This window comes from Vicia villosa, unplaced genomic scaffold, assembly GCF_029867415.1.
Source record: "Vicia villosa cultivar HV-30 ecotype Madison, WI unplaced genomic scaffold, Vvil1.0 ctg.002484F_1_1, whole genome shotgun sequence".
NCBI classification, from domain to species: domain Eukaryota; kingdom Viridiplantae; phylum Streptophyta; class Magnoliopsida; order Fabales; family Fabaceae; genus Vicia; species Vicia villosa.
Genome location: NW_026705941.1, coordinates 234,531 through 250,345, shown reverse-complemented (window position 1 = coordinate 250,345; position 15,815 = coordinate 234,531). Strand labels below are relative to the sequence as shown.

Below are 15,815 nucleotides of genomic sequence, written 5' to 3'. Positions count from 1 at the left end.
ATACGCCTTGATTAAAGATGTTACTCTTACCATAGAAATAGATAAGTGGATTTGGAAGCACTTTAATGATGGTGATTTTTAGTGACTTATGCTTACCTCATTGAGATGGAGAGTTTGACTTCTTCTATGACCCATTTTCCAATTCAGAGCCAAATCCCTCCCTTTTATTTGGAGTAGTTAGACTCCATTTAAGATCTTGTCTTTTCTTGGCAGTTATTGTAGGATAAATTTCCTTCCAGGGACAACTAGTTTAGAATATAAGTGTTATCAAACCCTAGTATGATTTCTTATCTATTATGCGGGTTTTTAGTTAAAATTGCTCTTCATCTTTTTGTTACTTGTGAGATAGCCTCGTTGGTGTGGGATAGATTGACTTTTAAAAATACAACAAAATACAACAAAATCAACCTAAACCAAGCCAATGCGATTTGGGTTGGTTTGGTTGATTTGTTTTTTACAAGGCTTGTATTGAATCATTCATACATATGTAGATGAAATCATAACTTTGTGTTTAGTCATTCATACATTACCAAATAACGAAAAAAACTCATCATATTTAGACAACAACTTGCCATTTAATATACAAAAATTAGATTAGATAAAAGTGGAATAAAAAACATAAACACTAGCATAAAACAAATATAAAAAACATTATAATGAAATAGAAAATAAAGGAGAAGATATATTAGAGAAGTTGAAAAAAAAAAAAGATCATAAGAGATGAGATATTAGAGAAGTTGAAAAAGAAATATCATAAGAGATGAGATATTAGAGAAGACGATATGCGATAAAAACAAAATTGAAAGAGATAACAATAACATAAAAATGAGAAGATGGAAAGAAAGAACATAAAAGAGGAGAGATTAAAAATGAAGAGGCGATACACGCTTGATGAAGAAGATGTAAAGAATATGTGATACTACTAAAAGAGATTTAAGAAAACTGAAACAAAAACCATAAGTGTGAGAAACAGAAAATCGTTTGTAAAATCATAAGGGTAAGGTAGAATAGATTTAGATTTGGGTTGAACGTGGGTTAAGTGAAGTTTGTGTTGTAACATAATACGATTTAATTTGTTCGATTTGATTTGTAAAATACAAACTGCAAACTAAACTGAACTGCGTTGTTCGGTTGAAAAATTGCCTAAACATATAGAATCAAATATGAAATTTATTATAATTTTTATTTGATTTGATACAATTAACAAACTTTTATTATTAGATTGGTTTGATTTTGAAAACAGCTATATGCATATACTTCGTCAATACTCAATAGTCTATTTTTTTTTATTATTATTATTTTGTTTAAGGAGTATTTAAATACTAAATACTCTTTTTTCTAGTATTTTATTTTAGGAGCATTAAAAAAATTGTTTGTTCTCTTTTGTTGAATGTTTACACCAAACAACACGAGGTTCAACTTTTCCATCATTATGGAAAAAGAGGTAGGTGGAAGAAAGAAGCGACGTGGATTATCGTTTATTCACAGGTTTCGTTCACAACCACCCGACGCAAACGTGTTCGTTTTGTATCGGCGCGAAATCCAAACTAGAGAAACTTAAAAACCTCCATCTCCATCATCTTCATTCCCACTTCTACTTCCAGTTAGTTACTACCGTTACAGTTCCAAATCACAATGGCGAGAGAGAATGAAAATTCCGGAGGAATCCAAGTCCAAGGCATGCAATTCTCATACGACGGACTACAGCAACTCCCGCCGCTTTTCCTCGACTTCAACCTCCACGTCGCTCCTGGATCTCGATGCCTCCTCGTCGGTGCTAACGGATCCGGTAAACGTTGATCTTTTGTCGCTGTTTAGAATTGCTTGGAGCAGTTTGTTAACTTGTTAATTGTGATTTTGTAGGGAAGACGACTTTGCTGAAGATTTTGGCTGGGAAACATATGGTTGGAGGGAAAGACGTTGTGCGTGTGTTGAATTGTTCCGCTTTTCATGATACGCAGCTTGTTTGTAGTGGAGATCTTGCTTATTTGGGTGGATCTTGGAGTAAAAACGTCGGTTGCGCTGTGAGTTTTGAATTTTGTGTTCGGTTCTTTTTGATGATTTCTCAATGCTGTCATGAATTAGGGTTCGCATCTGCGTTTTCGCAATTGCTCAGTTAGTTCACTGTTTGTTCGGATTCGGAGACTGTCTTTGATTCATAATGCCGTGTCATATTGGCCAAATAAATTGCTGGTGGTTTATTATTGTGAGACAACTTTGGTTCATAATGTTGTATCATATAAGTGCTTAAATATAAGTTTTTTTCTATAACAAAAGATAAAATAGAGTCAATTTATTTTTATATAAATTGTGAATTGTTTTTGTAAATGAAGTTGAGAACTACTTATGATATGTCGTAAGTTGTTCCGTTCAGCACTCCTAAATAGGGCGTGTTGAATTGACATATTTAAGTTTATTTGTTGACTTAGGCACTTCTGAGACTGAGACTGATTCGTAGAATGAAGCCTATGTAGATTGTTTTCATTAGTTATTTTGGAAAGCTTATGGAATAAAGCTGAAAACAACTTATGGCAATGCCGTTATACATTTCCTAATAGAATGAAGCTTATGTAAATTGTTTTCATTAGTTATTTTGGAATGCTTATAGAATGAAGCTGAAAACAACTTATGGCAATGCCGTTAGTTGTTTCTGTATGCACTCCCAAATAGGACATGTTGAATTGGCAAACTTAAGCTTATATTGCTTGCATAAGCACTCACGAGACTGTTTGCTAGAACCTATGGAAACATCTTATGCCGTGTTCATAAGCTGTTTTCAGCTTATTTTCACAAGCTCTCCAAAACAGGTCATAGATTATGTGAAAACAATGTAAACTTATTTTATCTTTTGTTATAGAAATAACTTAATTATAATTGTTTATCATGATAAACATTTATGCTATAAGCTGCAAATTAAGTTGTTTATTCAAATAGGGTCATAGTCTTCCAAGTGTTTATGCCAATAGATCAGATCAAATAAGTTGATCAAAACATGTCACATATGTATTTGGAGTTGGACCACACTTGTATAGATTTAGGACTTCTTGAATGTCGCATCTGTAGTTAATATTTCAATCCCAACCAGCCCTTACTGTTTAAGGTTTTAAGCTCTAATAATGCATTGGGAGAAAGAGTTGGTGTTTTTTGTTACCCCAGTGTTTTTTAATCTTGTTTTCTCCTTGAGCCTGTTTCTTCCTAATGGAAGTTTTTTATTGATGTAATCTTAGTTTTGAGGACAGGGTATAGTTACTGAAGTATCTTCTATAATATATTTTACCTATAGAAAGTGTAACTCTTTCAATGATATGGTGGTTTTCAAATTCTTAAGAGTAGAATCAATTTACAACATTGATTAATGGCTGGCCTTTCTATTAAATTTTAATTGATTATTTTGTCCCCACTTTTCCAGGTGGAATAAAGCCAAATATTTAGGTTTTTGATAAATATTATGAGACAAATGTAGGAGTCATGTCTGTAGTATACATGCACAGCCCTCTGTGTTCTCTTAGCCAGAACTATAGATTGATTTTCTCTAATCCTTGTTTTCATTTTGTATGTCACACATTTATTGTCAACCTGGATAATGTGGACTTAGGTCCTAGCAAGAGCTTGATGATAGTAAAATCTAGTGACCCATATATCTTTAAATCTTTAGTAGTTTTGTTTTGACACAATTTTTATTTTTCTGATGTTTCTTCATGTAACCTCTTTATTTATTTGAGTATTGGACATAAGAATTGAGCTTAGGACTTTGCCTTGCATTGATCAATTCCATTTCTAATATTAATGTTGTTGATGTTATCCAGGGAGACATTCCACTCCAGGGAGATTTCTCTGCAGAACATATGATATTTGGTGGTGGGTTTTCAAACACGGTTTTCTTTGTTATGAAATGCGACACATCTCTATTTTTTAAATTTCTATATCATGAGAAAAAATAATCGCATCATATCATGAAGTCCTTCAGCAAACTCCTATTAAGGACAAGATGTAGTAAAGTAATGAACACTGAAATGATGTTATGTATACAAGTGTTGCATGCAAGTTCCACATGATATTAGGTTATCCAAAAACATTTACTCTTTAATCTTAATGTATAAAAAAACTAAGATGCTCCCCTGCTTTTTACAGTCGAAGGCATTAATCCTGATAGGAGAGACAAGTTGATTGATCTGCTTGATATAGATCTGCAGTGGCGAATGCATAAGGTTTCCGATGGGCAGCGGCGTAGAGTGCAAATTTGTCTGGGTCTTCTTCATCCATACAAGGTATTAAGGTTCAGGTTTCCTAGTGTCTTTGTATGTTGTAGTTATGCTGTTGTGGACAATGTCAGTGTCAATGGTTTCACCTGAGTGTGAACTTTGTACACCTACTTTATCTAGGCCTCCTTTTCTTGAAATATAAAACCCTCTCAGTTCTAGCAATTCATTATGTCTTTTGAATTGCACACACTTCAAGAGTAACTCTTGCAAAAGTTATTCTTCTAAAAACTCGCAATATACATTAAGTGTAATTAATCCACTAGTTAAATATTGTGATATGATATATTATATTAATGATCATGAACATTAAGTTTTAGATGAAATTGAACATTTGTAGCTATGCAATCTTGTAGTCCACATATATTTGTAGTTTAAAATATATATTATGGATTAAATCTAAGTTGTTTGATGAATTATCAAGTAATTTGTGTTCTATGAAAATTTGTAGACTGGGATTTACTTTAAAAGAACTTTTACTTTGATAGTATTTTATGTAATTAAAGACTTATTCTTCGAGTAAGCAGATGCCCAATTTGATATCTAATAATTGGTTAATGTATTTGATTTATTTACGTGCGTGACTGTGTGAGTGTGTTTATTTATTAATGCATCAAACTCAATCCAATCTAAAGCTGTAACCCTTGATTGACATTTCAGGTCCTCTTGCTGGATGAGGTTACAGTTGACCTGGATGTTGTTACCCGAATGGATTTATTGGAATTCTTCAAGGAAGAATGTGAACAGGTATTCACTAGCTCTGTAATCTGTATATATGCATGCTAAAAGATGCAGAATGTAAGTGTGAGAAAACTGCAACGAGGATGACCTCAATGCAATAGAACTAAAACAAGTAATCTTAAAAAATATTGAACGAATATGATCTTCAGTTTCTACAAAAATCAAAGAATATACTACCAATCGTTAGTTGGTCCAGTGGTGATTGGCGCTGGACTTGGTAGGGAGAACCACGGTTCGGTACAAATTATTATCACTTAGGGGATGCTGAATGAGCCCATCTTGCAAAGGCGGGAAAGTTGAGTTCAGAAACAATAATTATTTTTGTATGTTTTTTTTCCGGCAGAGAGAAGCTACAATTGTATATGCAACTCACATTTTTGATGGACTAGAGACATGGGCCACCCATTTGGCATACATACAAGAAGGCGAACTGAGAAGAGCAGAAAAAATATCAGATGTTAATGAGTTGAAATCTTCAGCTAATCTTCTGTCTGTTGTAGAGTCATGGCTCCGTGCTGAAACAAAGATTGAAAAGAAGAAACCCGTCATCAATACATCTAATGCTCAAGGAAATCCCTTCGCTAGCTCTCCATTCTTTTCATCCAGACACATGGCATATTATCGATAGTCTCCATCGACACCAATTGGTTATGAAAATAATTTGAGGCGAAAATATGTACCGAGTGATTTGTCATTTCATATATGATTATACAACACCAAATAATTTTTTGGCTAGGTTTTGCATCTGTCTTAGTCATGATTAAATGTGTAATATTCCCTTATATATAGCTATATCATTTCCTTTAAGCCAGTTAAACAGCTTTTAGCGGCTTATAGCTTCTTCTTTTTTTTTGGTTTCTTTTATGTATTTTTCTGCAGTTCCTTTATGCTTAAACAAGCATGCTTAAATCATAGCTTTATAATTGTTCAGTGTGTAATAAAATCACGTGGGGCTGGCTTTTGCCCGTAAATGAAAGAAACTTGTGTAACCGTATAATTAAGGCACATGTGTCAGGTTTGCTGAGTATATGTTGATATCAATTTGTCGTGTTGATAAGTTTAAAGTGAAAGGTGATATTCTTTCCCTTAACTAGGCTTTAAATAGCTTTGCGGAAGATTTTGATTTACAAAAAGTTGGAAGTTTGGGATAGGAACTTGTAAACTAGAAAGCTTGCAATGTGAAATCTTCACTATATGCTGTGCGATTCTTTTACTGTACTCGATTGAATAAAAATACAAACATTATATTCAACGCTGTGTATGGTATTTGTCTATCTCCCCCCTCTATCTTTTTCGTGTGTGTTTGGTGATTGGAGAAAGTAAGATATTATTAACCACGTTGAGAGAAAAGCTGGCAATAGCAACTTCATAAACATGGTGAAAAGAGTAGTTTTTTTTTACAAAATATTTTTTGTCTCATAATTTTACCTCGAAGTCTAATTTGGTCCCTTAAATTTTTAAAAAGTTTAAATTGATCCTTTAATTCTTAAAACAACGCCACGTTAATCCTTTCTGTTAGGTCCGTTAGTCAAAGTCAAAAAAATTGTCCAATTGGCATAGATGTGGCGCTCATGTGGAAATAACATTATAATAAAAAAGAAACTCAAAGGAAATATTTAGAAATGACTTACAAATCAGAAATCACAAAGGGATATTAAACAAATCCTAGAAGAGAAACGATGCGAAGGTGAGGAGGAAAGGAGGCGATTTGCAAAATCGAAAGCGTACTTGATGGCGAAATTGAAGCCGATATCAAAGGGAAGTGAAGACGTTATTGAAGTTTTGAAGGCGATACCATTATTGAATACATGTTAGTAGGTATTTTCGAGAATTCATTATGCAACTGGTATTTGTCGTAGTTTTAAGGCTTTTGTCTTTTTCAAATGTTATTTGTATTATATTTGAGGATTCTATGCGTTTAGCTGACTAATATTTAGGGTTTCAAAATGTTTTAGTTTTCAGGACTTTGTTTTTTTTAAATTTTATTAAGGAACAATTTAATTTTAAAATTGATTTTAATAATTCATCACAGTGGTGAATTAATTGATGATGAATTAAGTGTGTATGAAAGGGGACTAGTTGATGATTGAAAAATAGTGGTGAATTCATTGATGAATTAAGTGTGTATGAAGGAGGATTGGTTGATGATTTAAAAATAGATGTCGACAAGTGGAGTTTTTTAGTTGGTAGGTGTACTGAAGGAGTTAGGTTATAGGAAATTTAAAACAATATATTACAAGGACCCCATATTTAGAATGAATGTTTTGGTTGATGACAAAGGTGCATCAGAAATTGATGATCTTTATAGGGTGCAACTGAGTGTTGATATCTATATTTAACCCATATTTTCTAAGCCAAATTATTATGAGGGTCATGTTGACGATATAAAAGTAGATAATGATGACATTGTAAATGAGCAGGAAGAATTACTTGTTAAAATGGATGAAGTAATTAGTGGGGAAGTGGAGTTAACAAATGCTAAGTTGAAGGAAGTTGATGATATACTGGCTAGTGATGTTAATGTTGGTCTGGAAAATCATTATGATGTGCATATGAGTGGCGAGGTGCGTGATAATGTAAGTGTGGGTGGTGAGGTGGATGTTGATGTAAGTTATGATAAGAGAGAAGATGACAACTTCAATTATGATAGTGCTTTGGAAGTAGCTTTTGTGGATGACTCTAAATAGTATGATGATTTTTAGGAAGATGAAATTGGTAATCTAATTGCCTATGAACATGTTGAAGAGGGAAAAAAACAAAAAAGAAAAAGAAAATTGTGAAGAAGACGTGGAAGAATTTAAAGGGAGTGATAATGAGAGTGAAGAGCTGGAAAATGAATGAGGGAGTGATGATAGTAGTGGAGCTACAAAAAAAAGGTACCCAATATTCAAGTTGCAAAAGGACATGTCAAATTACAAATGGGAGGTAGGAATGTATTTTAGTACCAAAGGTGATTTTAAGGAAACAGTAACTTCATATGTTGTCCAATCTGGTAGAAACCTTAAGTTCATTACAAATGACAAAATAATGGAACGGTTAGATGTAAAGATAGTTGTGAGTGGAAAGCATATTGTGTCAAGTTTTCAAATGAATAATATTGGCAACTACGAAAGGTAAATGGTAAACACAGTTGTAGCAGAGAGTATAATGTGAAGATCTTGACTACAAAATGGTTAAGTAAAGGGATTCAAAATTCCTTAAAAAAATAATCCTAAGATGAAGATTAAGGATATAAAGGAAAAGACACAAAGGAAGTGGAATGAAGGGGTCAACAAGACTAAGGCAATAAGGGCTAAATTTGTAGCTAAATACATGGTTAATGGTTCTTTCTAAGGGGATTACACTAGAAGTTATGACTATTGTCATGAAATATTAAAAATAAATCCAAGGTCAACAATCAAACTAAATATTGATCTTGTTCAAGAGGGTATTGATGATCAAAAACCTCATTTCAGAAGGTTGTACATATTCTATGCAACATGTAAGGAGAGTTTCAAGTTATGTAGACATGTCATAGCCCTTGATGGTTTCTTTTTAAATGGTCTTTGTGGAGGGAAAATTTTGGAAGACATAGGTAGAGATATTAATGATCAGATGCTTCCAATAGATTTTGCAGTTATGGAGGATGAAACCAAAGATAGTTGGGCATGGTTTTTGAAGCTCTTGATTGATGATCTTGGAGGTAGACATGAGTGTCTCTCATGCACATTCATTTCATATCAATAAAAGGTATACTCATTATTGATTATTTTTGTGTTATGTTACATTTGTGTTATGTTATACTCCTTGTTATTGTGTTATTGTATGTTGTATTGCAAGGTCTATCTTACTTGCAGTGGATGAACTTTTTGCCTAATGTTGAGTAAAGATTCTTTGTAAGGCACATGTATAACAACTTTAGGAAGAGGTATCTTGGAAAGATGTCAAAGGAAATCATATGGAAGGTTGCAAAATTGGCCTATTCACAAGCACATACACCAACTTATGGAAGGAAATCATATGTTTTACCCAATATTAGAAGGAAAGTTGAGATAACCAACATATACACCAACATATGACTTGTCAGGTATGTATCATTTAAAACTTTGGACATTAATGGTTTGCAATGTCAACTGAACACATATAAAGTGATACATGAATACATATTGTAGGATGTTAGCTGAACACATAGACGAAGAAAGTGGAAACCAAGACGAAGGTTCTTTTCCAACTCAGCTGCCAGAAATACAAACATAGACGTCATTTAAGGAAAATAGACGAAAAGGATTCATATGACGTTGTTTTAAGAGATAAAGGATCAATTCATACTTTTTTAAAACTTAAGGGACCAAATTGGACCCTGAAGTAAAGTTAAGGGACCAAAAAGGGTATTTTTCCTTTTCTTAATGACATTAGTGAATATATCAAAACAAAAGACCAAACCAAACATAGCTAGGCCACTAACCTAAACAAAGTAAAAACCATTACACTAAAAATAAGGAAAAACCTTATCAACCAAAGATCAAACCAAACTATGAAATTGATTGGGACAGTCGCTTAATGATTAGTAACAGTTAAATAATAAAACTTCCGTTTGAGGTTCTAACAATAAATTATTTAGGGTTTCTAATTGACGACCCTAATTGATTATCCCATTAATTTGACGCGTGAATTGTTTCCTTTTTTATCCACATTTTCTCTTATATAAATGAGGCCTTTTGTTATTCGAAATGACATTAGAATTCAAATTTTTATATTTCTAAACATTTTATCACTCTCTTCATCTCTCTTTAAATATTTTTTTCACCAAAGTTGTCTTAGTCTCTTGCGCGTGAAAATAACTTGTGAGGAAAGATTTGTACTGGTGTTGTGCCACTGTTTTATTTAAAGAGTGTCATACTCTTGAAAGACTGAGTTTAGTTCTTAAGATCAACCATTGAAAAATCTCAATTCAGTTACAAAACTTGGCTTGTAAACGCTTTATTTGATTATTTGGATTAACCAGTGAAAGTTCTACGTGGTTTATGAGTTTATCCTGTGGAAAAGCTCTTTTTTGGTTTGAGGGATAGGCCACTATAAAATCTCTTGTTCACTTATATCAAAGGTTCGTGGGCATAATCTGTAAGAGATCACGATTTTAGTAAACTCTCAAGAAAATCTTTGGGGCACAGAACTATGCCAACATTCCTCTGAACCAATATAATCTTGGTGTCATCTCTATAACTCTATCTCTTTAAATCATGTCATTTACTTTATTGTTTTATTTTTTTTCGCTGCTTTTCTCTTTGATTTTGTGAATACTAACACAAAATATTTTTTTAGTAAGGAAACACTTAAATTAATCACAAATTTTAAATACCACAATTCACCTCCCTTGTGTTTGAAGTTACTTATCCAACTCGTCACTCCCTTAATACCATAGTATAGGGTTTGCTAGAGGTGGGAAGACTAACTTCGTCCTTAGAAGGTATGCACACTAATTAAGTTTATATTGCAGAAGAATCCCCCTCCAACCTTGATTCAGTCAAAAATGAAACTTTGGAGTCTGAGTGAAGGATAGAAAAACACTTAGAAAGGGGGGGTTTGAATAAGTGTAGTCTAAAAGCTTGAACGATAAAAACAAATTGCACAGTTATTTTTATCCTGGTTCGTTGTTAACTAAACTACTCCAGTCCACCCCCTTGGAGTGATTTACCTCACCTGAGGATTTAATCCACTAATCTCAACAGATTACAATGGTTTTCCACTTAGTCCGCGACTAAGTCTTCTAGAGTATCCTGATCACAACCTGATCACTCCAGGAACAATTGCTTAGACACAAGCTAAGACTTTCTAGAGTATCCTGACCACCACGTGATCACTCTAGTTACAACTGCTTAGACACAAGCTAAGACTTCCTAGAGTATCCTGATCACACTTGATCACTCTAGTTACTTACAAATTAATGTAATCAATTCTAAGAGTATTACAATGCTTCTGAAAAGCTATAATCACAACAATGATATTTCTCTTAAAGTTTAAGCTTAATCTCACTAATATATTACAACAGCAATGTAGTGAGCTTTGATGAAGATGAAGTTTGTGAGCTTTGATTTGAACAGTGTTTCAGCAAGTTTGTATTCACAGAATTCGTCAGAATCGGTAACCTTGCTTCTCATCAGAACTTCATATTTATAGGCACTTGAGAAGATGACCGTTGGGAGCATTTAATGCTTTGCGTATTCCGTACAGCATTGCATTTAATGTTTCACTCTTTTGTCAACTACCTCGAGCCTTGTTTACGTTGTGTCTACTGACGTTGCCTTTAATAGCTTCTAACGTTCCTTTTGTCAGTCAGCGTAGCCTACCATCTTGTACTTGCTTCTGATCTGATGTTTGTGTATACAATGTTTGAATATCATCAGAGTCAAACAGCTTGGTGCAGAGCATCTTCTTGTCTTCTGACCTTGAAGTTCTTCTGAGCGTGATACCATGAGAACTTCAGTGCTTCTGCTTTTGAACTCAAGTTCTTCTGATGCTTCCATAGCCCCATGTTCTGATTCTGCTTTGACCATCTTCTGATGTCTTGCCAGACCATGTTCTGATGTTGCATGCTGAACCTTCTGAGTCAAAGCTTCTGAGCGCTGATTTGTGCATACTCTTTATATATTTCCTGAAAGTGAAATTGCAGTGTATTAGAGTACCACATTATCTTATCCAAAATTCATATCCTTGTTATCATCAAAACTAAGAATATTGATCAGAACAAATCTTGTTCTAACAATCTCCCCCTTTTTGATGATGACAAAAACATATATAAATGATATGAATTTGCGATCAGAAAGAGCAGACGGCTAAAGACAATTACACAGCTATAGCACAAGCATGTGAATATGTCTCCCCCTGAGATTTATAATCTCCCCCTGAGATGGATAATCTACCCCTGAAATAAATACTAGAAGAATTTTAATAATAAAAGACTTCCCTGAGTATTTCAGTAGAGACGTTCACATATGCTTGATCTTTAGAACATTCATGACTTCTGATTCTTGCTTCCATCGGACAGCTTCAGAACTTGAATTTCTTTGATCTTCAGAACATTCACAGCTTCTGATTCTTGCTTCCATCGGACAGCTTCAGAACTTGAATTTCTTTGATCTTCAGAACATTCACAGCTTCTAATTCTTGCTTCCATCGGACAGCTTCAGAGCTTGAATTTCTTTGATCTTCAGAACATTTACAGCTTCTGATTCTTGCTTCCATCAGGACAGCTTCAGAGCTTGAATTTCTTCTTACATCACTTCATGCTAGATTATATCAGAACATTGTTGAATGTACCAGAGCATCATCAGAGCATCTCTACATCCTGAAATGTTACAGAACAACGCTAAACGACAAAAGTCAACATGAATGAGTCAGAACACATAATATGTATCAGAGACACATAATATGTATCAGAGCCAATGAACATAATGTTTCAGAGCATATTCTATCATCAGAATATCTGAACATTCTTCCTTCTTGCTTCTTGCTTCTGATTCTGAAGCTTCATAACACTCAGCTTGCTTCAAGAATCCAAGAGCTTGATTCTTTAGAATTGCTTTTCCTCATCTCGTTGCTTCTTATGTTGAGCTTTAAAGAGGATCTTCAATTCCTGCAAGTCAACACTCAAAAACCATAGAACTTTGCAAGTTCTGTTAGCAAATGTGGGGCCTTTTTACCCGGTAACTGATAATATTAATCAGATCATTTATCACATTTTCTCCCCCTTTTTGTCATAACATCAAAAAACATAAAAGATTCAGATGAAAAACAAAAGGAAACAGATGGAAGAAAAAGATAATTTTCATTTAGGCTCAAGAAGACAGAAGTACAGAAGTACATGAGGATAGCAAGAGAAGATGCACAAAACAGATGCAGCAAAGCAAAAAACAGAGAAGACAAAACAACTAAGACTCAATCTAAGATGACCCTAGCTTCGACAAGATCTTGGCCAGCATATCTTGAACCCCATTGTTGTGCTCATTCTGCCTCTCCATGAAAGCTCTAAACTCAGCATTGACTGAGCTTTCTCATCCTGGTTCTTCTGAATAACTTCCAGAGTCCTTGCAAGACGGGAAGGTTCATCAGAAGAAGCTTCACAGCTTCTATCCACAGGGATGGCATTGTGATCTGTAGCTTCCATTGATAGATCATTTGCAGGGTTTTCCTCAACAGGAACTGTTTCAGCAACATGATCTTCTACATCTGCTTCTTGCATAGAAGCATCTTCATATTCTGCAGCCGGAATCTCAGAATCTCCATTCTCAAGTGCCTGAGGAATGGCAGCTAGATTCCTAGGGGCAGAAGGACCTTCAACTTCTGGTGGGTCAACAACTTCTAGAATGACCAAGCTTGGGTCTTTCTTAGAAGGGTTTTCCCTCAGAAAGTCAAAGAGAGTCTTGAAGTCTCCGAGCAGAACAGGATATTGAGGTCTCCAGACCACAATTTCCCTGCAAGGGTTAGCTTCCATTGCAGCAGCAAGTCTTACTTCTTCCAATTCATCCACAAACTGCTTCTCCTCAACAGCAACACAATTTCTGAGAGGATGATAGTATATACCATTATCACCCTCCAGAAGGTAACCAGGGTAACCAGGGGCAGCAGCCATTAGTCTCTTCTGTACTCCTATTGCTCCTACTTGAAAATCCTGGCGAAAGCTTCTCTAGAGATTTCTTGTAGAAACATCATCCAGACCATTTAGGAAGGCATCCTTCAGAAGATCTAAACTGCTAATCACCTCATGTCTAAACAGTTCCAGGTAGGCATAGGGTTCAGGTTCAGGTGGATTGAAGGTGAATTTGTAGTCAGGGTAGAGAAAGCAGTAGGGTTTGAATTTTCTGATAGGTAAGGGATGAGATAAAGAAGGTGGAGGTGCGGTGGATGAGGAAGAGGGAACATCTGAGAGAATGATTGATGTGGATGGAGTATCAGAAAATATAGGTTGTGAAGAGGATGGAGTTTTTATGAAGGGGATTGGTGAGAAAGATTTATCAGAAGGAGTTGGGGGAAGAATACTTAGAGGTGTGGGGTTTAGAATGGGAGTGGAAAGAGATGATGGAGAAGGATTTGGTATAGTGAAGTTGATTTTAGGTTCAGAAGGAGGTGATTGGGGAGAAGGTTTAGGAACAGAAGGAGGTGGAGTAAAAACATGCCTGGTGACGGATACAGAAGAAGCATTTGTAGATCTGGTTGTGTGAAAAGAGTCTCTGATCCTTTTATCCCTGTATTTAGGAGAGTACACCTTGTCAGGATCATAGGTGACCCTCAGCTTCTTGGTTTTCTTAGCCTCATCTTCTCGGGCCTTTCTTTTTAGCCTTGCCTGTTGTTCCTTCTGATCCTTCTTCAGAAGATCAGCTTTGGACAGAAGTACTCTGCCACGGATCCAAGCAGGATCAATATTTGATTGCTTCCTAACACAATCTTCCAGGTAAAGCTTGACAACCTGATGAAGTTCTTTATGAAACAAAGATACAAAACCTTCAACAACAACTCTTCTTGACAGAATGTCAGGAAAGCTTGTGCACACAGAAGATACATTCTGGATGAGCTCTAGTCTGAACAAATCCACACCATTGAAGATGGGACCCTGAACTACTCCAAGAAAATGGGACGCATCAAGTGTTCTGATGGAGTCCATCAATTTGCTTTCAATCAGAATGTCAGAAATCATTCTTCCGAAAGGAATAGTCTTTCTAGGAATATGAGGGTACTTCGCCCTATCATCTTCTCTTGATTCAACTATAGAAGTCTTCAGATTCTCAAATAAAATGTGAGAGATGTTGAGTTCTATCTTTCTGCCAATGCAGAAGAGAGTGTACTTGTGATCCGGACTGATGTAGGCGGAGGGAGAGAACATCTTCTTTCTGTGGTGAAGAGAACCCAGAATAATCTCAGCCCATACTTGATAAAACAGCCTCAAAGTGCCCGTTTTATGAGAATCAGCTCCGAAGGCAAGAGAGATTTGATTTTCAACTTGATTCCAGTTAACCGTTCCAGGTCGAAAGCCGGACCAACCTTCTTCATCATTCAGATTGTACAGCTTCCTGATGAGCTTTTCAGTAATAACCACTTCATGCCCTAGCACAAAGGAAATTATAGCAGTTGGGGTAACCGTTGCATGTACCCAGAAGTCCTTCACAAGTTCAGGATAAATTGGTCCAACCAATCTATCAAGATATTTCGACCATCCTTGCTCCAATATTCTGACATCACACAGAAAACCATTTGCTCTAAGGTTGTCGAAGTCTACAGCAGATTCACAAAGAACTTCCAGTTCGTCCATGGGAATCATGCATGTTTTCAAAGGAGCATACCCATATTTGCGTAGAAGAAACTGTGTAGAAGTGAGACTTTCTGCTGGGTTTGATGAACTTGAAGATGAGTTCATGATGATTATGCTTTGAGATCAAATCAGAAACTAGGGTTTGAAAACGAATGCAATGAAAGAGATACACAAAAGGAGAGAGAGAGAGAGAGAGAGAGAGAGAGAGAGAGAGAGAGAGAGAGAGAGAGAGAGAGAGAGAGAGAGAGAGAGAGAGAGAGAGAGAGAGAGAAGAGAATGAAGAAGAAATGAAGATGAAGCGGGTTATTTAAACGATTTGAAAAAAGAAATTAAAATAAAGAGAAAAGAAATTTTTTGAAAGAAATTGATTGCAAGAAAAAGACATCATTATGCATTCAATGAGAAATGACATTAGGAGAGAGAACGTGGTAAATGAAATGATTTAACACAGTTACCTAGGTCGGCGTCTTTTCAACTACACGCTTGTACTGACCGTACATACACGCGTTCATTTTCAGATACTCATAGATGAC

General features: G+C 35.3%; 1 protein-coding gene across 1 annotated transcript; it reads left to right on the top strand.

Annotated features, from left to right (window-relative positions):
- Nucleotides 1-1,393: 1,393 nt before the first annotated feature.
- Nucleotides 1,394-5,843, top strand: LOC131638913 (ABC transporter I family member 21-like). Its single transcript, XM_058909443.1, has 6 exons — nt 1,394-1,789; nt 1,864-2,024; nt 3,807-3,858; nt 4,132-4,268; nt 4,920-5,006; nt 5,344-5,843. Exons 1-6 carry the CDS (start codon nt 1,636-1,638, stop codon nt 5,626-5,628), a joined length of 876 nt encoding a protein of 291 aa, XP_058765426.1. The 5' UTR covers nt 1,394-1,635; the 3' UTR covers nt 5,629-5,843.
- The last annotated feature ends 9,972 nt before the right edge of the window (nt 5,844-15,815 follow it).